The 23085-nt window shown below is 46.6% G+C and overlaps 5 protein-coding genes across 8 annotated transcripts; 1 reads left to right on the forward strand and 4 right to left on the reverse strand.

Moving 5' to 3' along the window:
- Positions 1-97: 97 nt before the first annotated feature.
- Positions 98-2789, reverse strand: BDCG_16736 (uncharacterized protein; the record flags this gene model as incomplete). The annotated part of the gene is made up of 5 exons (XM_045425928.1): positions 98-567; positions 652-1136; positions 1875-2172; positions 2271-2397; positions 2571-2789. 5 exons carry the CDS (start codon positions 2787-2789, stop codon positions 98-100), a joined length of 1599 nt encoding a protein of 532 aa, XP_045280409.1.
- A 405-nt stretch (positions 2790-3194) lies between these two features.
- Positions 3195-10253, reverse strand: BDCG_03361. 4 transcript variants are annotated; one of them, XM_045418961.1, is made up of 4 exons: positions 9232-9997; positions 8839-9054; positions 5748-8420; positions 3239-5694 (listed from the first exon to the last, which is right to left on the reverse strand). In XM_045418961.1, exons 3-4 carry the CDS (start codon positions 8217-8219, stop codon positions 4165-4167), a joined length of 4002 nt encoding a protein of 1333 aa, XP_045280412.1. In that variant the 5' UTR covers positions 8220-8420; positions 8839-9054; positions 9232-9997; the 3' UTR covers positions 3239-4164. The 4 variants fall into 4 exon arrangements, with proteins under 4 accessions (XP_045280411.1, XP_045280410.1, XP_045275412.1 ...); XM_045418960.1 differs by having other exon boundaries at positions 3195-5694; positions 8839-10253; XM_045418959.1 differs by having other exon boundaries at positions 3216-5694; positions 5748-8717; positions 8839-10253.
- A 5425-nt stretch (positions 10254-15678) lies between these two features.
- BDCG_03363 (uncharacterized protein) lies at positions 15679-16701 on the reverse strand (the record flags this gene model as incomplete). The annotated part of the gene is made up of 2 exons (XM_045418962.1): positions 16075-16701; positions 15679-15742 (listed from the first exon to the last, which is right to left on the reverse strand). Exons 1-2 carry the CDS (start codon positions 16467-16469, stop codon positions 15679-15681), a joined length of 459 nt encoding a protein of 152 aa, XP_045275413.1. The 5' UTR covers positions 16470-16701.
- Positions 16702-17065: 364 nt separating this feature from the next.
- On the forward strand, positions 17066-19158 carry BDCG_03364 (uncharacterized protein). The gene is made up of 3 exons (XM_045418963.1): positions 17066-17252; positions 17319-17968; positions 18055-19158. The coding sequence occupies exon 3, from the start codon at positions 18318-18320 to the stop codon at positions 18510-18512; it is 195 nt and encodes a 64-aa protein (XP_045275414.1). The 5' UTR covers positions 17066-17252; positions 17319-17968; positions 18055-18317; the 3' UTR covers positions 18513-19158.
- Positions 19159-19839: 681 nt separating this feature from the next.
- Positions 19840-21152, reverse strand: BDCG_03365 (uncharacterized protein; the record flags this gene model as incomplete). Its single annotated transcript, XM_045418964.1, has 2 exons — positions 19840-20507; positions 20579-21152. 2 exons carry the CDS (start codon positions 21150-21152, stop codon positions 19840-19842), a joined length of 1242 nt encoding a protein of 413 aa, XP_045275415.1.
- Between the last annotated feature and the right edge of the window lie 1933 nt (positions 21153-23085).

Below are 23085 nucleotides of genomic sequence, written 5' to 3' on the forward strand. Positions count from 1 at the left end.
ATACAAAAAAACACAAGGGTGAAATGATCTAGCTACAAGGAGTATATATACACGTTTTACATTAAAGCAAGGCAAATGACAGCGCCAAGAACAAATCTCATGCGTTGACTCTATGCAGGTCAGGCATCTGTCCTAACCCTCCTCCACTCCGGCTCTGCCCCTTCGCCCCCTTTACTCCAAGAGCACTCTTCTCATGCACATGCTGTCTCAATTGAGCAAGGATCTCAGAGTCCTTCCACCGCTGCGGAACAGGTCTATATGCAGGTTTGAATGCCCCTACAGTCTGCGCCCATTCTCCACTCTTTGCAGCGCCGCTTTTCCACGTCTCTGTCGGGGTATCCTGGGCTTGATTGTCGGATATGTTTGTTGCGGAAGGCGAATTGGCGCCATCTGTCACGGATGGGTCCTCTGCCTCTTGAGTCGCCCAGTAGTAGATATCCCAATCATTCTCATCCAGGAATTTGTCGTATTCTTGCAGTTGTCGTTCTGTCATCGTCGGGAGATGCTGGGATGCAAACGTCGAGAGGAGAAGGTCGGATTCTAGGATGCCTCGCTTTCGGCTTTGATCTACTTTTCTATTAGTTTGGCTTTCTGTAATAAGGGGATTATGCCACTATAAGTATAATGGTATGGGTGTGGTAAAACACGTACACAGCAACCTAGCCCTCATCGTCGTAATATCTTCCCCTTGCCGCCTCAAAGGCTCAACCTTAAAAGTAATCCCCTCCATCTCCCCAACGCCCAACTCAGGTTTCCTCCCCCCGTCCGTTTTCATACTTGTGCCTGTCATATGCTCCATCTTACCCGGGACCGCATTGCGCGGCTGGTAGTCGGGATCCGCTCCTGTGATCAAGTCTGGGGGCGGTGATTTCGCGCCAACTTTGGGAAAGTCATCGGTGCTTGTCGGCGTGGTATTTGTCAGATGTGGGTTCAGAGGCTTAGACTTCTGGGTTTCGCGGTGTAAGGGAGCAGTCGAGTGGCCGCGTTCATTCAGGTTGCTGGCTCGGAATGTTGTTGAGCTCAGCGATCGATGGGATGCGGCTCCGGCTTGGCGTTGGAAAAATGAAGACACTGCTCTGGCATTGGAAGGGCGCAGAGCGCGCATGAAGAATTGTGGAGTACCTAGAGTTGACATTCTGTAACAGCCCAAGCGCGCTATTAAGGATGAATGAATCGATAGTAAACAAAGGTGTACGGAGTGTAGGAGGATGAATTTATATCGGGACAGGATTACCGAGCTTCCTAGGTTGACATCATCCCGGTGGTCTGTTTGCCGTGTTTGCATTCAGAAACAGGATTCGCGAAACCGGGCCCCTGAGCCGATCAGGGCGCTGAAGTCCCCTCTATATATATTTACAAGATATGGGCTAAAGTCAATCGGGATTTCCTTTTAGCAGGTTCATTTACCTCTGGACGTCATCTGCTAAATCCACACATCCTCATTACCCTTAACATAGTTACTGGGCGGGTGATTGAGTAGCAGGGGATACTGCGCTAAACAATACAAGAGATAGATTCGGTATTTCATAATAACAACAATTACGGAAAAATCTGGAAAGCTCTGCCAAAAAGAAATAATAATGCATATGTTCTCCATCATCCTTCATTACAGATGCCATTGAAAATCCCAATGTAAGACGTCTGCAGAGGGAAATAAAGCAGTGCGCAGGTAAAATTAAATCGTCACGCCTTTAGATAAGATGCTTCGACCTGGTAGAATTTAAAACAAAAATCATTAACCCATAAAGCTCCTGACATACAAACAGAGAATGCTGATAAGGAGAAGGGAAAGAAGGGGAATCCCTCTTCCAGTCCCGAAGGATCGGAATTTATCAGAGCAAATAAAAAAAAAGGGGGGGAGGAAAAAAACACACCTGAAATACGCTCTCAGATAAACAACCTGCCACGCGCCCAATCCTATCAGCATACCAATAGTCCCAAAGGCAAACCATTTAACTCGTTCGTTCGTGCTCTCATTCGTATCTCTCAATTTCTGCTCGCGAGTCCGCATGTATTCCATCTCTGTCACGATCTCGGCGACCATCGCTTCAATACGGCGCAGATCAGCCTCGACCGGTCGTAGCTTCTCTTGTACCTGAATGGCCGACCAGTCGCGGGCGTCGGCTCCAATATCAATGTCAAGTTCGACGGAGCGGGAAAGGGCGCCAGTAGCTATTCAGTTTGAAGATGCAGCGTTAGGTTACTTTGAATCGTAGCACGGGGTAGAGTATGAGCTGGGGAAGTAGGAACGGTCAAATGTTTTCACTTACGTCGGCCAACGAGGATGTTCTCAAAGCACACGTCGAATGCAGTATCTGCCCCGGAGGTAAACGCTTGTCGTTTCTCGCCGACGACGTCCTTGGGCCTGCCGTAATCATTACCCATCGAGTCTTTAATCTATATTCCCCCAGACAAACCGACCTGTTAGTTAAATGGCAGACTGGAAATTGAATACAAATAATGTGGACTTTGCAAAACCATTTTGTCCCGGAGCACGAGAAAAATAAAAAAGCTCCAGGTGAACCCAAAGAAGACAAAAAAAGGGCTTCCAGGAGCCTAGAAAAACATACATGCATGTTAACAATCTGTCCATCACCTTTGGATCCACCCACAATCGCCGTCACAACAACCAGCTGATCCTTATTCACAAAGTTTCGTATACATCTCTCCTGATTTGTGTTGGCAGGGAGATCGAATTTCAGGGCCGTGGAGAGCTGGGTTATGCAGAGGAGGAGGAGCATGAGAGGCCGCAGGAGCCCAGTTAAGGGCGACGGACACGAGCTGCCCATTTTGTGTATCCCCCCCTTTTTCTTCTTTCTATTTTCTGAAGCAATGTGCGGGTGAGCCCGTTCTACCGACCACGGCCAAAGGGGAAAGGAAAAGTCAATGGAATGGTGTTGTATTGCTTCTTTTGCATATAGCAGAGCAAAATAGCTGAGGCCAGGGAGGTGTTGCGGAATGCCACGATTTAGTTAGAGTTGGCTCGGACACGGAAAAACATTTCTGCGCGGCGATATACTCCAACTTCGGGAAGCTTCATGCACGAATACTTGAGAGACAACGGAAATTCTGGCGTTACTAGAGGTGTATATTGCAGCAAGATTAGAGGGTAGAGGCCTTCGAGATTTTGCCCTCTGGCAATGTTCATATATCGTTTCTACAACAAATAGAATATGGAAACAATCTACACCATATACCCTCTGAATGGACAGAAATAGATAATAAAAGACTAAATTAAATAAATACTAAGATTACTCTCCACGTAGTAACCGTACAGATCACTAGCTAAATAAGTAGTCCATCGTGTTACGGAATGGGATATCGCAGTGGTTTCTAGGACGGACTAAAAGAAGGGATCAAAAGGGATATTGAGCAGTAGAGCACCGGTTAATACAGAAGAAATTTGCACATTAAATCATATTACCACCTAGAGGAAGGAAAATCATTTAGAGTACGAGTACACAATTGAGCAAGTGACGCGACGCGGAAAAAAGAGAGAAAAAAAAAGAAAAAAAAGGAGGGACACGGTATCGTACGGGGCAAATAGGTTAAAGAGACATAAGCGAAAAGCGGGGAATACATACAACGTACATTCAAACCGCCGGAGAAGTAATTTCCGAAGGAATCAGAGAAGTAAGAAAGATGACAAAGGAAAAGTTAAAACGTACAAATGGGTTGGTGGGTGAAGATAGCTCTAGAGAAGCGCGGCTAACAAGTAAACGCCAATACTCGTCGTCTCCGCAAAGAGGAAAGGGGAGATCTTAGGATTGAAATACACCAAGATGTCCTGAGACGAACATGGGCATGGAAAATGGAACAAACGATCACACATAGTGGCCACATGAGAGTGCCAAGTAGAAGAGTAACACGGGAAAGGTACAGAAGGCATTATTAGGAAATGTATCATCATCCTCGCTGAAAAGCGGACCGTTTTGAGGTGCTCAAAACCATAGTCGTCTCGTAAAAAGCAGGCAGAGGTAGGTAGGGACAATTGGGGTAAAAAGCGTGGATATCCAAATATACAAAAAAAGAAAGAGAAAGAAGCTGACCAACATAAATAATAGCTATACATAAAAGGCATTTAAATGGGGCCGAATAATCCAACTCTTTAGTAATGAAGAAGAAAATTGGGGACAGGTAGATCATAGGAAAGCAAGAACAGGTTTAAACCGCCTGTTTCTTTATCCGCGAGAACATCCTGCTAAAGGAGCTGCCGTTCCCTTTCTCTCTTTCCGCGCCAAAGGATGCCCCTGAAGCCGGGCGAGTAATGGGCTCGGGCGGTCCAGTGCTCTTTAAAAAGTCTGCAAGCTCCGCAGTCGAACTTTGATAAGCCGTCGGCTGACTTTGCTGCGGGCGTTGAGCCCCATTGGCTCTACCATCAGAGTTGCTCTCTACGTAAGCTCTGTAAGATGAAGGGGGTGAATAGCTCCTATTGATATGAGAATTTGAGCGAGAGAGTTTGAGTCGAGTTGTCTCCAGAGTCGGGGCTGTAGGGCCTGGTGGGGACGAAACGGTGGTGGTATTTGACTTATAGGAACGAAGAGATGATCGTGACAGCTTAGTCGACGGTACTTTGTCCACGGATGTAGCGCGCATTAGCCGGGTCCTCATGGAGGCAGTACTCTTCATTCTCGCTTTACTTGCCGCATTCATATTGACAGATAGAAGCTGGGGAGGTTGGTCTAATTCGGGAGGTGGAGGAGCATGGCGTAAAAAGTCAGCCAAGCTCTCTTCCTCTTCTTTATGGGCCTTGAGGCCTCCAAAGGAGATCCCGATCTCAAACTCATCGTTGTCACTATCAAAATCGATGGCATAGGGATCTTTCACTCGCCGCTGTTTTCTGGCTGGCATAGAACTTTCGGATGTGTCAGTGGCGTTACCAGAAGCGGACGGACCAGGCTGTGTTCGAATATTGGCGCGGTTTGGGGAATCGAGCAAGCCGGTACGCGAGTTGAATGAGGAAGGGACGGATTTCGTCGTGGTTGAGTCGGCATGTGAGCTCGGAGTGTAGCTCTGTCGTCCAGAATCTCGATGAACACCCCTAGGACTTAGCAGGAATTCATCCGAATCCATCGTTGTACGGAACGGGGCGACCGTCCTTGGAATTCGATGGGAGCCGTCTGGGGGCCCTTCTCTTATGAAGTCGATGAGATCCGACGTGCCATTGTCCTTTGGTGCCACCGCTGGCCTGGCTTCTAGGCGCGGAGCTGACTTTTTTGGTAGTTCTTTGGTAAGAACGTGTGAGGGGCGAGACGATGTTACTGATGAAGTCCCGCTGCTAGTCAAACTCAGCTTCCGGTTGCCCGAGCCACTGCTCCCGTTGACAAAACTGGTCGTGCGACGCCGGTGATTCATTGGAGCTGCTGTAGTTTGCTCGGGACCGGTAGATCTAATGAATTCGGCAAAGTCTCTCAGTGACTCTCTTTCTACCCTCGCATCCCGTGCTTGTGGTGTAGCTGTCTTGTGTACTGATGACTGGGGGCGGCTAGAATGGGCAAGCGAAGCCTCTACAAACTTGGACTTGTTCGGCGAAGCAGTGGACGGAGTGTGTATGCGCATCGCATTTAGTCTGGAGGAAGCCACACTTGGTCTCCTACCTTCCGATGTCTCTCCTGCGGGGCTGGTAGTTTTCAACGGCTCGTCCATGTCAGCTATCTCGTTTCGCGTGGCTCCCCATCGAGGGGAATTGGAATCCTATAAAGTAGATTAACATCAAGCTCGGGGTACAGGCCGAAGCTAAAACTTACCTCCATCTCTCTCATGTTCCGCGGTGTCAGTGTGAAATGGATAGTTTCATCGCTTTGAATCAGTTGGTCCAAGTCCGTAGGGTCCGGAACGGCTTCCACGAATTTAGACAGAGTTGAGTTTGTTTCAGTGGAAGTGCGTATTGGAAAAGGAATCCTGGAATCATGGTCACTAGGTTGTCGTCCTACCAGGCCCTTTAACAATTTGTTAGAAACCTGTGAGGTAGTGGATCCTGACGTTATCGGCCGCTTATCCCGATGGCTGCCGATACTCAGGGACCGACGAGGTTTTGAACCTGTATCACGAGGGGTCGCAGGCGGCGGAGGAGAAACTCGTTGAACTGCAGCACGCTCAGATCCAACCGAAACAGAGGAACTCGGTGGATACCGGGGAGTTGTATTCCCGCCGTTAGAGGCTTTCATATGTTTCCGCGAATTACTCCGGGAGACAGATTGTCCACTTTGGGTGGTACAAGTCGACTGGGCACCGAAAAACGAATGTGGAGAATCTCGGTCAGGGATGCCACTAGAAACGTTATCAACCTCCTGATGTGGACTGAGCCGAGTAGACTGGAACGGAGCTCTGTTTGATTCGGTAACAAAAGATGTCTCCACGATTGAATCTTGAGAAGATGCGTACTGTGCATGAGCCTGTTGGATATTAGATTGGTCCGAATGCCTGGAGGCACCATCTTCACCAACGGTACATTCCGGAGAATGTTTCTGAACGGTTGTAACGACACGTGCCCTATATTGATATTTGGGTTCCCGGTTATCTTGAATATTTTCATTGTTCATACGCTCGCGGTGGGCCCTGGGGACTTCAGACGGTTGGTTATTTTCTTGTTTAGGGCCTTGGGTTTGGGGGATGGGCTTTTCTTGGCTCCTTTGCGAATGAAGCTCCGCATGGTGGAGTATTCCATTCGAAAACTTTGGACTATGCAACTGAGTCGTAGGCGCAGAGCTTAGGATTTCAGAATGGCCACTGCTCTCAGCATCGTCTTCAGTATCTGCAGGTTCTTGACGTTGTTTGCTACGAGGAGGAATTTCAGGTGGGCTAGATCTAACTCCCGACAATCTGTCCGAGAGCTCGTCGTCTTCAATCATAGTCTCGAGGTGATTCTGTTCATCTCTCGCTGAATGAGTGGCCGAATTGGGGCCAAAATAGAAACACCCGTTTGGCTGCAGCGGCCAGCTTGGTGAGGAAGGCAACGACTGGGAACGAGAATGAATACCCTGAGGATCATTCATACCGCTTCGCAGCCTCGCGGAGTGTGAAGCAGATCGATCCCATGTTGGGGAGGCGGAATCAGATCCGGATAGGAGGAGGCTTCGAGGGCGTAATGATCGTGCTTGAACGGCAATGGAAAGTTTGGTTGTAAATCCAGGGACCTCGATTTCATCCACGTCATTTTCAGATACTGGGATTGGTATATCCGCCGGATTTATATCTTCCTCCAACGAAGCCTTAGTGGATTTCTGCAATGTTTCACTTGCGGATGGCTCTTCTATTGTCCCGATACTGCTTGCTCTACTGGTGCCTCTCAAAGGGAAGAGGCCCCGCCGTATCATTGACTCTCTGGAAAGTGTTCTGGAGAGCATGGGAGTCCTCACGTTTCTTCTCCACATGCGCCACAGCCGCCCAAGGGTTGGGTTTAGTGCTAGCTTCTCCATGTCCATATCTTCGACTACTAATATCTCGACATCTGGTGTATCAGAATGCTCGTCCCGTGCCCTGCTAGACCTGCCCGATCCCACCCGAGTAGAAGCTGCCTCGCCGGCGATGATTAGGGAGTGTTCACCAATATATTCCAAAATTGAGGTAAGAAATATGGCAGCGGCGGGTGTAATGTGGCCAATACAATTGGAAAAGCGAGCGGGACCAACATCCGTTTCATTTAGCCCCTCTCGAAATAGATGTTCTTCCTCATCCTCCTCCTCCATGTCGCCCAATCGCGTATAAACCATGCATCGTAAGCGGGTAAGTTTCCATGATCGCTCGAGCTCAAATTGCCCAGCAGGCTCGCGGCCACCACGAAAGTCAGATAGCTCCTCATCTTCTCCGCCACCCATATATTCACTCAGTTCCTCATCCGCCGCAGAAACAACCTCCTTAGCAAGTCTTGGTTTCAGTACTTCAGCTAATGCTGGTCTGATGGCATTCAATTTCGTAGATTTAGCGGTCATAAGGATGTTGAACAGTAGGTTGTCCAGAAAACGGTTAAGGAGAGTAAGGGACGACCGAGTGACGGAGGCACCAATGGTGCCAGCTGCTGGATTTGCACCATTGAGATTTTGGTCTGCGGACACGATCTGGGCTGCAGCTGTGGCCGCGATGAATTGAGGCTCTGGGTTAACCGGGGGCGGTGACAGCATGCTTTGCGACGGCAAGGGAGTGTCGCCAGACAGGCTCACGCTACGGCCGTGGCGGCCAGAGACTGCACCGAACGAGTCGGTCAAGGGATCGCACTGCATTGTGCCAGGAAATTCTCACATCAATCCTACATGAACATCCGCCTGAGGGGGGAGGGATTGAAAGATGGATGGAGGGTGAAGGAGGGAAAGCCGAAAGGTCGAAGGGAGGGAGTTTGTTAACAAGCGAACCTGGACAAGACCTATTGTAAAGCCGACAACGGGCAGAGCTCCAAAAATTTCAAATCACAAAACAATGAGAATCTGCAAAAGAGAGACAAATGGGAGAGAGGTCAGCATACAGAACTGCAATGAGTTTCATGTGAGGATTTATTTTTATTTTTTCTTTCCCCTGCAGCTCTTGATGGCACTAACTCCCAGTTACGTTTCGCTGGGAGGCCAAAAAGGCAGAATGTGGACCAGGAATGGGGCCGGAAAGGAGAACAGGTCAGAGAAAACAGGAGCAGCGCCAGAACAACGACTCCAAGCAGTCCAAGGAAGAATGGGGCGGCGGTGGTGGGAGGAATGGGGCTGTTTGCCTGTCAACGCGGAGAGGAGAGGCTGCGAATGACGACAAGTGGGTTTGACAAAAAAGCAATTCAGCCCGCTAGACGAACACAAGAGCGAGCTGGGCTAACGAAGGGATTCCCATTATTGGTATTGATTGGAGAGGGAAACCTACTTTTAAACAAAACATGTGCCCTCGTCTGAGGCGCAAGAACTTGGGCTGGCGAGATGGGCCTTACGGGAGAGGTGGATGAAGAATGGCGGCGACTGGAGAGAGGAGAGAGACAAAGCTGACCAAGACGCAAGCCATCCAATGGGCGCGGATGGATAAATTGGCAAAATGAAGAAGAGGAGAGTAGTGTGGAGACGGCGAGCCTGGTAGCACTTGAAACTGGGGAGGAGTCAGTCTAGTCTGGTTGTCTAGTAGTGCTGTTTAGCTCTATGAAGAGGTTTGGACCAGCGATTCAGCGACAGCCGTTGATTGAAGTTCCAGGACTCAGGAGGCGAAGAAAGATTTCGGGGCTAAATTAGTCGGCCACACGAAGTACGAAAAACACAGGGGGCGTACAAACGACGGACAGCCTACGGAGTACAGGACAAGGACCAGACAGACGCCAGGCTCAACGTAAGCAGCCCAAGGAAACTGAGCAGCGGAAATCATAAGCAGTAACTAGTTAACCATCAGTCGGCGTAGGACGCTAGAGCTCAGGAGAAGTGGAGAGCACTAAATAATAACTAGCAGCAACACCACACCGGTTTGCAGACTAGTGGCAAGCGGGGAGAGGAGAGAGATGGATGGATGAAAGAGAATAATAATAACGAAGAAGCAGCACCAGGCATTCGGAGACATTTTTGACACTCTCAATCATGCAGCGAGAGGAAGAGGTCAATTCAGCCGAACGATTAAAGGGCTTCTTGGATGGGCAAAAGACAAAGCTTCCCGGCCAGACAGAGTATTAGCATTCAAGGTGCAGACCACCCACCCCAGACCAAGCAATCGGTGATCCCAGCCATTATTCGAGCTGGGTATTCTTTTATTATTATTGTTATCATCCAGGCCGTGTTTTGTTTTCGCATGTTATTATATTATATTATTAGTGTTATAGACGGAGAAAAGGCTGCCATCTCAAGCCCGGCTGCGGCATACCGTGTGCTTCTCTGCCCTGCCATGGCATGACTTTTTCGCTTCAAGGGGCGTGGGCGCCATCACCCACGCCAATCAGTCTCTTTGACCTATTTATTATTGGCGTCCAGAGCTCAACTATCGCCCAGCTGATGAAACCAAAAAAAAAAAAAAAAGAAAAAAGAAAAAAAGAAAGAAAAAAGAAAAAAGAATCCAGAAAGAAGGAATTATCATTCAAACGGCGGAGAAGCACGTAATAATTTAGTAGTAAAATGCCTCTGATCCGCAACCCCCGCAGTTGGGACAAAATAACTTAGACAAACGCCATCGATTATTTAAGTTTTATTATTCATTATTTGGTGGCAACTGTGTCAGAGTCAGAGGTTGTGTCCGTCCATAACTACACCATGGAAAGTTAACAAAAAAAGTTGAAGCCAAAGGACAAGGGAAAAAAAAAAAAAAAAAAAAAAAAGCAAAAATGTGAGCAGCAAAAAGCAAATACTCCAACAGAAACAGGGCTCGCTAGAATGTTCGTCGAATGACCGTGGAAGGGGCAGAATAATAATAAATAGTTCTCTACAAGGCATGGATGGAGATATATCATCTTATGGCTGGCTAGGATAAATGATCCCGACACGTAACGCTAGGCAGATTCAGGCTAACCAGATAATTAATCGCTCAAAACCTCATGCATGTGGCTGGCCAGCCAGACCCGTAACTACTCTACCTACTGTGTTCTCGTTCTGCTAGATGTTTTTCTATTATTTGGGGTTTTTTTCCTCAACCTAGCTTCGAGACTTGGCCACTCGAGAAAAAATAAAAAAAATAAAAAGGGCAAAAAAAAAAAAAAAGGCAGACGAAGAATATCACTTGCAATGTAACAGCGTGGAACATCTCGACTTCTGAGGCCTGATAAAATCCATTCAAATCAAACCTGATACAAACTATCAAGAATATATAATATGCTTCTGGAACCACTATAACTAGTTATATAACAAATCCATGTGAATATTGTTGGCAGTTGCTCCGGCTACTGAAGTCACGTGTCTTACATTCTACTGGGCAAGGTTGGAGAACATCACTCAGTAAACAGCTTTATTCTTTATTTCAGATATGAGATATATGTTCTTCTTTATGTTCTCATTATCTTCATTATCTTCATTATTTCCTCACATCATTCCATAACCTTGATTACATTCCACTTTGAAGGGAGCGACGAATAACAAGGGGGTTGGCCACCCGCATAAAAAAGCAACCTCATACTTCAACTAAATCATTCAATCTGACGGGCCAAGAAGCTAGCCCCTCAACGAACTCCATGATGATTGCAAAGAAAATTAAATTTCGTAGCAGTGGCATAGACTCATTATTATTGCAAAGCGTCTCGCAACTGTTGAGCAGCGATTTCGTTCGTTCCTCTCTACGCTGTGTAGTAACATCTACGGAGTACTCCTGTCTCGATGATGAAGACCCTCAGCTGAGCTCTTCATCATCCATCTCCCTCCATTCAAGAAATGGCTTCTCTATCAGAAGCCGATTGTGAGGTTATTAAGAACCATCCCTTGGATGATTGTCTCGACCGGCTACAAAAGTCGGAGCGTTTGTATTCCACAGTCAGTTCTCTTGATGGGGCTGATGACAAGATCTGAAAAACTCCCAAGACACGGTATCACATCTTCTAATCACCTTAATGGGGACAAAAGCTGTCTTCAGTCTTCGTTCAAGGCCTCCGAGTTAGCAAATTGCTTCGCACGTATTCGACAGGGAGACTTCAGGTACATTGTGAAGATCACGACATCTGGAACGCGATTCTCGATCTAGTAACGCCAATCCCACAGACAGGCGTTTCCTCCGCATTTGACAGGACACCGGTCACGCATTCCTCCGCATCACACCAAGGCAGTGAACAGACTCGACAGCTGATTGAGGCAAGAATTTTTGAAGAGATCGAACCTGCACGTATCAGGATGTACAGGGTTTCTTTGAGAAATACTTTGAGGGAAGAGACTGGACAGACCATGCTCAGGACGTCTACGTGTCAATAAAAGACCAATAGGTTGATTGCGAATGAGCCAATCTTCGTGGTCTGCCCACCCAAGACAAAGTGCTGAGCTGGTTGTTCCGGCTCCAAGATGATTTTCTCTCAAAAGAGCAACAACACTACTACACAATAAATGTCCCAAAAGAGCTATTTATCAGCAGTGAGGCTCAGCAGCAAGTCGATCTGATTTCTCAAACAAAAGAGTGGAATGACATCAGACACTGAGCATGACTGGAGAGACATTGAGGTGATAGGTGAACTCAAGGCATCTGACAACAGTGTGAAGGGGCTATTGATTCAGCTTGCCAGATATGTGTGAGATGTGTTCGCCTGGCAGCTGACACACTACTACCTTCATGTGTTTACTATCTGTGGATCTTCTATGACATTGTGGGTCTTTGACCGGTCAGGATGCTACAGCTCAGGTTCATTTGATATTCACAAAGAACCAGAACAGTTCATACAGGTCCTTGCCAGCTATACAATGATGAATGATGATGAACTGAGTTTGGACACATTCACAGAGCTGGACAGTGACTGCTGCTTTATACATGTTGAGCATGAGAAAACTGAATGAAGCTGCTGCTGATGTCAGAACCTCTCACTCATCAATAAGCAATTGTCTGCTGTGGAACATCCTGCTATCTGACAAAGACTCCAGACTCAGATGAAGATTGGAGTCATGTCATCAAGTTCTCTTGAACATCTCACAGACAGAAGTCTGAAGCTGAGCTTCTCAGATTGATTAATAGAGAGAAGTTAAAGACATTGCAAGACTGATTGATCATCACACTATCACAAGTATCAAAGAAATGCACATCAACATAACATCTACAAATCCCTACTCTTTTCATGGTGATCTCAGTGTGATGTCATTCTCTTCACAGTCACAACTGCCCAGTGCTCTTTCATCATCATTTAGTGATATTCATGGCCTATCTATTGCAGAAACTATAGGAGACAAATTAGCTGATGCTGGCACAAAATCATCAAAGTGATCCAGGTCTGCCAGTAACCAGTCAAACCCTTTATGGAACGAGGTTACATACGATGTGGATGAAGCCCGGGTCAGTCTTCTTGTTCCCAGCAGCAGCCTATATGATAACCGCATTCTTCGCTGTCTTGTTATATTTCCTGCCGGCCTGCCAATTCATCAATACAGTTCACTTCTGGAGCTGTTGGAAGCGCTCTGCGACGCCATCAAGGCACACAGATCCTTTTATATTGAGAGACACATTCTTCGTCGAGATATATCTAAGAACAACATAATCATCACCGATTTAAACTGGCTTCACTGGGATGTTGATTGACATGGACCTTGCGAAGGAGCGCACATTGTCACACTGGAATCATGGAGTTCATGGCCATTGAGGTGTTGCTCAACATTGACCATACATATCAGCATGATCTCAAGTCATTCTTTTATGTTCTTCTCTGGAAGTGTGGTCATCACGGCTGGGTGTTTGTCTGCAATTCAAAGAGACAACGTATACTGAGTCTGCTGACAAAGTGGTACACTGGAAGTTATGAAGAGATTGCCACTGCAAAAGAAGGTGTCATTGGCGCTAATAGATTTGAGCTCATTTTGGCGGAGTTTCCATGTGAGTTTGACTGTGTCAAACCACTTTGCAGGGAGTTGCGCGGAATCTTGATTCCAATACAGGGAAATGCAATTTTTACTGGAACACTCACAGATCCGGAGATTCTCTATGAGCCGGTCATCAAGGCTTTTGACAAGGCCATTGACAGCGTCATAGCTACATAATTCCTTTGGTTTACTACTTCTTAGATACCCCATGTCGCATTATATTCATTTAATGCTAGTATTAACATAATCGGTAAGCGAAACGCGCATGTAAGCCTGCCGCGCACCCAACTCAAAACGCGTCCATGAATTAGCACTTAATTCATTCAACCACCTACCATGCCACCAATTCGCGCCCGAAGCTGTAGAAATTCAGCGGAGCAAGAGGGTAGGATCTTATTAGCTCTCCAAGCTATTAAAATCCAAGAAATATTTTTTTTTTTTCGCAAAGCACCGCGTATTTCCAATAATGTGCCTGAAACCACGCTTCGCGAACGTCGTCACAGCATCATAAACCACGCGATTTCTCGCGCCAATTCCCATAAATTAACAGAAATCGAATAACAAACGCAATGCGGTGAGACAACATTTCGTACACCAAGAGTTGCTTGTATCACATCCGACTAGAAAGCGGGAAGCACAGGCACACAAAGAATAACTCTTGTTGATTACACCGGAGCCCAAAACGCCGTGGAGACCGGTGGGAGATCAAGGATAAGTCCCAACGGTTCCCGCTTCCCGCTAACCCAACGGCCCACTCGGCGGTGCTAATCGCCATTCGTCATCGGGATATGGAGGAGAACGGAAGTGCAGAATCAAAATTATTAATTCTAACTAACCTTTAGAAATATAATACGGGGCCGTTTGAAGAACTAGTTAACTCCCTGTTCCGTGTTTCGAGATTGCTTATTTCAGGATTGCGCGTCGAGCTCCAAAATGATGTTCGTTGGCTGCGAAAGTTACCAATGATCCATGGAGATATCAGATTCATGTTTTTGTTGGCCGCTGGTTTGCGTCAGACTTTCAGCTCCGGCTGAGGTTCATTTTGATACTTATTTGGGAAATATTTTGAGTTGGGAGCAACCGTTTTCTCTGCAGACGTCCGTGGGCTCATGAGGACCAAGATAGTCTGAGTTCATACCAAGTCGTTTGCGCTCTTGAGTCAAATATGGGTGGCTGGGTACCATCAATACCTTCAGTCTTATTCCAGGTGTTCTCCCTCATCTCTTTTCTTAATTGAAATGTATTTTTTCCTGATCCCTCATACCTCTTCGAATTATTACCTTTTTAGCAGGAACCTGACTTTTACTACTTTTTTTGAGGATCATCAGGATTCTCAGAGGGCAGTATTACATGTCTTTCTCTCCTATTTTTCATGCGAATATCCAAGAAGATATATACCTTCTCAAGTTCATTTAAGTTAGAAATGTCTTATCGAATCGATCAATTTTTGTTGGGATCTGATAACATTCGTTGCTCGCTACTCAAAAGGCGAACGATTTGAATAATAATATATATGATAAGACGAGTGAAAAACTAGTGGCAGACGGCGATGAAAAACAAACTATCACGGAAACCTTGCAAAGCAAGAGAAAACTTGGACATCCCAAGTGGATTATCGGTGCAGTGTTTCAAACGTTAACAGTCAATTGCTATAGAGGCTATCACAGCTCCAGGCTTGGGCTTCGGAACCGTTACTCTTATAGCCTCTCACTCAACTCCTATACCCATCAGGATGAAATGTAACTGTAGGTGGGTGCCGGGCGCGACTGGATAGGAACCAGCCGTTTTATGGTCTGTTTGGCCTAGTGGTTAGGGGCGAGGGCCCGGCAGCTCTATTCTATAACCATGACAATTCAGCCTTGCACTTGAGCTGCATGTGCATGTGTTGTCGCTAAAAGGCACACTGACTGCAATCAGGGACAACGGTACTGCATTCCCGAGGGCAAAATTCTGCAGTAGCTGGATATGATGAGAGCCCGCGATTTACGATTTGAAAAATTGATTGCGTACCATATCGGTCAAGTCATGATTCCCCTATATACAGTGCACATTTCAGAGGGTACTTCTCGTCACCTGCTTGAGCCTCCATTACTCCAAAAGCTTCATCGTTGAATGAATGGTATTGGAAAGAAGCCCTGAGTAGCCCACATGGTGCGTGGATGATCCTTGGAGTGTGGTATAGCTCCAAATGCAACATAGAAGAAAGAGGAGATAGATGCTTGTCCTTTTAAAAGGATGGGTTTATACAGGCGTACTCTGTCATCTACCTCCCAATGTGCCAGCCATATACGACAGATCCACCAAGTGTCAATCCCTCCTTGTGATCGCTGAGGAGGTTTTGTCATTCGTCAGGTAGGTTTTGACGAGCACTTGTGGACATTAGTTATGTGTCTCATCGAGGCAAATGGTAAAATTTGAACCTCTTAAGATCCACAAACTTTATCTCGCTGAGAGCGGTTCAAGTTGATACACACAATATGTGGTCTAAGGGGTTAAGAGATCCACCGCTAATTGGTTAAACACCAAGGGCGCTCCTTGTCTGCTTTAGCTGCGAGAAAATATGAATGGGGGCCGGGAAAGAAGATATATGGCCATATGGTCCAATGCGAATGTGGCAATGAGAGGATGGCTATACAATAACTACTCAAGACCTACTTACTCTCTGATCGCATTGTCAACACCTGTTCCGCGGCCGAGCTTCTCATTTCTTTTCAGATGTCTCTGTTCGCAAGCTTGGCTGACGCCAGAGGCCGGACGGTATACAGCACTGAAGATGACCAATTTAAACTCTGGATAAGATATGATAACTATTATGTATGACTTTGCTAATCTGTCCGGAGTTAACGGTCCGCCTTGCTTATATGCGAGTTTGAGCTCGAAGTTACTTGGGCGGTTTTGGGCGCTAACAATATTTTTCCGCGGGGCCATCCTTAAGATCTGATACTGACTTTTAAAGTATACTACCCAAGGGGGAAGTTTTACTCCTTCAAGGGGTAAGGTGATTGTGTTTGTTATCCTGCTACTAGTGAAGGATGATGATGGTGATATGTGCATTAAAGGTTCAACTGGACCTTGTTCATTTCACTTGCTAATTTGGTGCTATAGCCCTGACGCGAAACTCCAAGATGAGAGAACACGTCTGGTCAGGGGCCTGCGGGAAGATGATGAAGGGTGATACTGGTCTTGAAGAGCGCATAGGGATTAGGGATAGGATAGTTAAGTATAGTTCACCGCTAAATTCGACGTCCAGGAACCCTTCCCCAAAACTTCCATTGCTCTGATATATCTGATATCTTAGAGACACCATCTACGCAGCGTACTTAGAATGCGATTCTTTTGCTACTACTAACCAGACCTGGACGACCTTACTGTGCCACAGACAGTATACAACGGTTGACTATCCCTGAGTTCACTCCATCTACTCTATGTAGCGTCTGCGGGAGAGAGGGGGAAACCATGTTGTTCTTCTTGCTTCAATAGGGTGCAACCAACTGGAGCTAAAAGCTGACAGAAAGAAGCATTCACACCATGGACACGAGGAATGTCCTGTCAGTAGTCATCCATGCGCATTGGCTCGAAGGGACACAAAACCTTATCGAGGCCGATCCGAGACCAGCGCGAACTTAAAAGCTGCTGCTGAAGCTGGCCAGTTTCCGTACTGCAACAGGTTCTGATTTGCAGGTCCGGTCAGCTCCGTTCGTGTTTGCCTTTGCCTGTTGGCGATCGTTTTTTCGTTCAATCTGGAGTTGAAAGTCTCAGCCCCGCTTCGCGGTCAAGCTGCGATACACTCCTGATCGCAGCCTCCAAGGAAACAAAACTCCTGGGAAATGCCATATAGTTAAGTCAATGACAGCTAGAGCAAGGGACGAAGCCGAAGCTGCACTGTCTGACATTTCACGCCAGAGCTCGGAAGCATTACCATGCCCGAATTGAACAAGAAGTTCTTCAGGCAGATATATCTATCCTTTTAATTTGATTTATTTTCCTGAGATTGAAACCCGATGCTGCAGGTAATGGAATGGCCTTTTCGGAAACCCTGGAGCCACAAATGGGATTCGGTCTCGGAAAACGAGGCGCGAGTCAGCTTGAGAGAGGATTTGCATCAGTTGTATTTTGATGAAATCTAGCTACCAAGCGGGAAGAAACACGGCACTCTACTAGGAGTAAAACCAAAGGTCCAACATTCTCCGGCATGCTCATGCAAGTGCGCTCTCTGGAAACTTGGATTGCCCTGGGGAGGAGTTTTTGGGGGGGGAGGGGGGGGGAGGGGGGTGATTGGTAACAGCCCATCCCAACACCCCTCGCCCTTGATAATTCTTCCCTCCACTCCTTTCAAAACGAGAGAGTTTAAATTAAACGGTACCTGGGCCACAAAATGAATGGGCGAAAATCCATAGTCGCAAGGCAGGGGTGATGTGATGGGTGCGTTGAAACGAATATGTGAAGTGTGAATAAAATACCGTGAGGAACATTAGAAGAGTCTAGCTATCGACATGGAGGATTAAAGCCATGATCAGATCTCAGAACCAAGGAACGACTGGAGTATGCTGCAGGTAAGTCCGAAAAGAACACGCCGGCGGGGATTTTGAAAGACAGCGCAAAGAACAGCATTGAGTGACGTCTCCCCTGTGCTAAATAGGGCCCCGGACTGCGCTATCGCGTCGCGCATAACAGATATCGTCAAGATCGAATTAGGCATGCTGGCCGAGAGGACAGGAAAGAAGGTAGAAAGAGGGGGTTTTCATTCTGTTCTGGCAGATTTGGACGGCAGTTGGAGAACAAGGTAGGCATTATAAGTTGAAAGAAACAAAAGCCAAAAGAGCTATCTGGACAAAGACAATAATCATATCAACGCATGTAAAATAGACGGGACATTCTGGGTATTCATTCGGATTTGGGAAAATGCCCGTTAATCACCACCATCATCCACGGCCGGTTGGGGATTTGGTCCCCCTGGAGATACTCTATCAAACTGTGGTACTGGTGCGGGCAAAGTTCTTGAGAGGGCAACGCCTTGGACATGTCGCGGAAAACGCCATATTCGGTCAGGCATACTTTGGGGTCGAGCCTTCGCACAAGGGTAAGCAGGGTCCATGAGATATCGGTGCGTGGAAAGTCAATGGTTCATCTGTCAATGGGGCCGTGAGCCTCAACTTCTCCTCCACCAGTGGTAACTTGGGGGCCAGAATCTAGAGGATATATGTAGAGTAAATAGATTTACACGCAACTGAAAGAAGCCCCCGCATGACTTGAGCCAAAGCAAGAAGATACCACGTACTTGAAGGGACGAACCTGGTTGAAATCATGTCTTTTATCGATTGTCTCTCCTGTCTCCCCCTTCATTTCTGCCCTCTTTCTCCCCCATGTTACTTTGATTATTGTTCATATTCATATTCCTTTTATGGCAGCTGCATAGATCAGGACACCAGAACCAGAAAAAGGCGGGCGGCCATGGGTTCTCCCTGTTTTGCAACAAGCATGTCCTAAAGCAGGGGGTCGCTGTATGGCCTTGCGAGGTCCTTCACCTCCCACGTTTCGGTGCATTTTCCGCCATGAATATAGGGTATGTATACTCGGTACTGGCTTCTTTGTTTGTTTCATAACTGTCCATCACCGGGGTTTGATCGACCAGTTTGCCTGTTGATAGAGTGGTTTTTGGACAATGTGGGGCTCTGTAATCCTGCCATAGGCTCTAGATATATAGGGACACGGACTTTACATGTACAGTACATGAGGAAAATGCGAGCTGGCGTCAATGTTTGGGGGTCGGGGAGGTTGAGTTTGGGTTTGGGTTTCTGGCTGCAATGAATGCTTGCAATCGTGCAGGCGATGACGACTTGTGCATGAAGTATTCGAGCTCCCATTCAATGTACTCCGTACTGGAGTAGTAGAATAACTACGCCAAGGCATTTAAGGCTCTAACAGAAGGATACAGGGATTCTGGATTCAAAAATATGCAAGGACGGCAGTCCACGGCATTAGTACTACCGATTGGCAGTTGAAGATCAATAATGAAAACAAACAAGAATCTACATTCAGGCCATGGTCCGAACCGAACCATAGGGGAAAATGCGTGAGAAAAATGGCTGGAAGCTGACTGATGAGAGTTCTAACTATCTAGTATGAAACACGGCGGCCTTTCTAATATGTAATATGACTTTTAATCTCGAGGTCCCGAAAACGCTCTCTGGGAATTTTGTCTATCCTTTGAAACATGGTATCCATCTCTTTTTCGTGGCCCCCTCCCTCGAAACACCCTTACAAGAAACCATTAGAAAGGAGGAAATTTGGAAAAGCACACACGCAGACAGAGGACGAAAAGAAAGAACTGAGTGAATGGGGGAAAAAAAGGACAATGACAAGGCACAGAAAACTGCGTCAAGGGAACAGCAAATAAAATTAGATACATCCAGAATCCACGATGCTACCCCCAACGGAATGACGCGCGGCGACCGAGGGGCTCGATGAGTTCTCCAGCAACCCAGTCGAGAATATTGTTATCGATTATCACGGCGGTATCAGTCAGTTTTCTCGCTAATTGGCGCGTGATTGCTTGCTGGAACAGGCCAGAATCTGGTTCATAAAGGACGTTGTTGTGATCATCGAAGGAAGTAACAACCTCGGCGATATCCAGTAAGCGGTTATACTCATCTTTTTCAAATAGATATGGGAAGAACCCGAGAAGTGATTCGACGACGCGGTCAAGGTATGCATTCACTTGATGTTCCGTGACTGGCAAAACCGCAATGTCACACGGAGTAGCATTCAGTGTGCGCGAAAGGACAACAGGCTGATAGTCCTCCGCATTCATGTTACGAATACCATTGACATAGGCCATGAAAAGTTGTTTGTCAAGATCGATAACGTCATGGCTATGTTCATCAGGGTCATAGTCTTTTTTGTTGACGCTGTATGGTTCGAACGATACGCGTTTAGAGCTTTGCATACGAAGGGCTTGTTCGTGAAACGTCATTTCACTTTCTGCACGGTCGTCCCCAATTTCATCCCTGCTGGGAATGATGCAGATATCGTCCTGGGCGCTAAAGTGAACGGAATTGACGAAACAAACGAAGGAACCTTCTTGGTCCGAATCTAGTTTCATAAAAACGATGTTAGCAGCTTCCCAAAGTCTTGGGTAATCGCATTTGGTAACCAGGCCTCACATTCACACTCATCGTATTCATCAGACCAGTTTGAGTCATAGGTTCCTGTTTCAGAATCTCCACTAGCATCGTCCTCATACTCGTCCTCGTCCATATCAGAATCAGCATCATACCCCATGCTGTCTTCCAAGTTGAATTCCATTAGTTCCAAGCCCTGTGGACTTTGTGGTTCTGTGGGTTTTTTTAGAATTGATTTTAGGTTTGTAACTGGCGCTTGCGATGAACATGATGATGATAACGAAGTATCAATATCATCTATTTCCGACGGAGGGGAGGATGCGATCGGACTTTCAGAGCATGTAGAGGCCTTGTAAGTCAAGGGTTCAGCGTGAACGGGAAGTTTACCGTCCAGATTGACGGGAAGTAACGCCTTAACATCAACTGTATCAAGTATATGAGGGCCTCCATAGACCTTCTGTTTCGTTTCGTGGGTTGCGCAAGAGATTATCCAATCCGTGGATTGGAAAGCGATTTCAGATGTGCATTGAATGACAGTTGCGGGAGAGCTCAGGGCAGTCATAGTTTCAATGGATGCATGTCTGTCTGCTCGAAGAGTAGCCATATCTGATAACATTGAATCGACAGATGGATTTCGATAGGCCGCTCGATAACTTTCGTGTTGAACAAGGAATGCCTGAGTTGAAACTCGCGTCTAGTTTCTCCCCTGTAAAATAAAATGTTTAAATGGCGACTTGCGATAGGGGCCAGGAAGAGCGACAGAAACGAATGGATGGATGGCACAGCAAGGATATACAATGCCAAACGGCTATAGAAATATGAGGCTGATTCTATGCAAAACAACACAGAGATAACAGACAGATGAGGGGTGTCTTGAGAAAAACCGTGCGGCTGGGAGAGGTGAGGTACAAGCGATCTCAGGAAATTGAAGAAGGTGAATGATGCCGGTGGGGACTTCCCCCAACCTGTTGAGAGGACATCTTTTCGGAGTGAGAACTCCGCAACATTCACAGCAGGGCAACTGGGCCAGAGAAGGCCAAGTTGCAGTACATATTCATTCGCATTATTTAACTTGGTATCTTTTAGTTGTTTAAATAAGGTTGTTGGGCTCGCGAATGCTGATATTTAGGTGTGAATGTCTCGAACGAATGCTGAATGCTGATGGTAAGAGAACGAACCGGTTCTGGCTCCTGACTTCCCGGGGGGCGGGGGGGGGGAATGTATTTATATTCCTTCTCTTTCAACCACCTGCAAAGTATTTTCAGTCTGGTGTCACAACGGTCGTGGTAGGTAGCTTCGTTCCGGTTCTCTCCCTGGAATGAAAGTGCGATATCGTAGCGTCGTCTAGGTTGTCTGTCTCTGCGAAGATGCGAGCAGTCGCCATTCACTATGTCTTTAAAACACGGTGCGTCACAGAGTTTACGCTGCGAGGAAGCAGATCGTTCGGGCTCCCAAACTTCGGATTCTTCTCGGTAGCTGGGCTAAGTTCCGGCCGGATGGGCGCGACGGGAATATCCAAATTGCGGCTCGGTCAGTCTCAGCGTGCGAGACGATTGCAGGTTGGGATAGGTAGATGAGCTTTATGGCAGCAGCGTCGACAGCGTAAAACGCATCGTTTTGTGGGGAGGAGCAGGGTGTTATTTGGCCATGAGTTCAAACTCCGGTTGCTTGCGATATTGACCCGACGTTGATTGATGATTGTTGCTGAGATTCGGCTTGGGCGCCAAAGTCACAAATAAATCGCTATTACGGACGCCGTACCAATTGTCCAATACGGAATACGTTACATCAATGAGGATTGGCTCAGCGGATTTTGCCCGGTGTTAGGGCTTGGCACGAGAATCTCTGCGTAATGACCGCGTATTTTAAGCAACGCGGGTTGTGCCTGATTTGAAATCTATTCCTCTGTGCTACGTCATTGCTCCCTCTTTTTTTTCCCTGGATTTTCATATATGATGAACTGAATTGACAACATATATGATGGAAGTGGGATCTATTTTTACTTTTGTTCTAAAAAAGTTGGCTAGGTAACTACGTATTTGGCGCATGTCATATTGAGCACGAAAATCCAAGGCAATCGGAATAGCGTGCTGCTGCTATGTATCTTACCTCGAGATTGAGACTTCTCTACGGAGTAGTGCAGAATCAAAACCTGATCAAAATTCTAATACTGCTTTTTGCTTCCTGGCAATTCCTTTGATATAAAATGTGCCAGTGCGCCGCTTGATATGAAATCAGGGGAAACCGAACACATATGAATAAATTTAACAATTCTGGGTATAATCTCAAAATACTAAAAATTTAGCATTTAATCAATAATTAGCAGATGTATGTCCATGGAGTCTCTCGGCTGGGAGCAGTATTGTTTCGCGGGACTCCTATTCGTGCCGTGTTCTTCCTGGCTATATACAACACTGCCAATTCTCACATGGTGTTTAACTGATGCTGTGATTTAATGGCCCATGTACGAGGTATTATCGACTTATTTTAAATTTAAAATAAGTTATTGTTATGCTGTTTGAGCTCTGCTCTGTAGTAATGTCCGAGTG

This window comes from Blastomyces dermatitidis (genome assembly GCF_000003525.1).
Source record: "Blastomyces dermatitidis ER-3 genomic scaffold supercont1.3, whole genome shotgun sequence".
Taxonomy (NCBI): Eukaryota; Fungi; Ascomycota; class Eurotiomycetes; order Onygenales; family Ajellomycetaceae; genus Blastomyces; species Blastomyces dermatitidis.

Coding starts and splice junctions, on each gene's coding strand:
- BDCG_03364 (XM_045418963.1), top strand. CDS start 18,318: ATGCCCGTTAATCACCACCATCATCCACGGCCGGTTGGGGATTTGGTC.
- BDCG_03361 (XM_045418960.1), bottom strand. CDS start 8,219: ATGCAGTGCGATCCCTTGACCGACTCGTTCGGTGCAGTCTCTGGCCGC. Junction 5,695..5,747: donor GGAACATGAGAGAGATGGAG/GTAAGTTTTAGC, acceptor TCTACTTTATAG/GATTCCAATTCCCCTCGATG.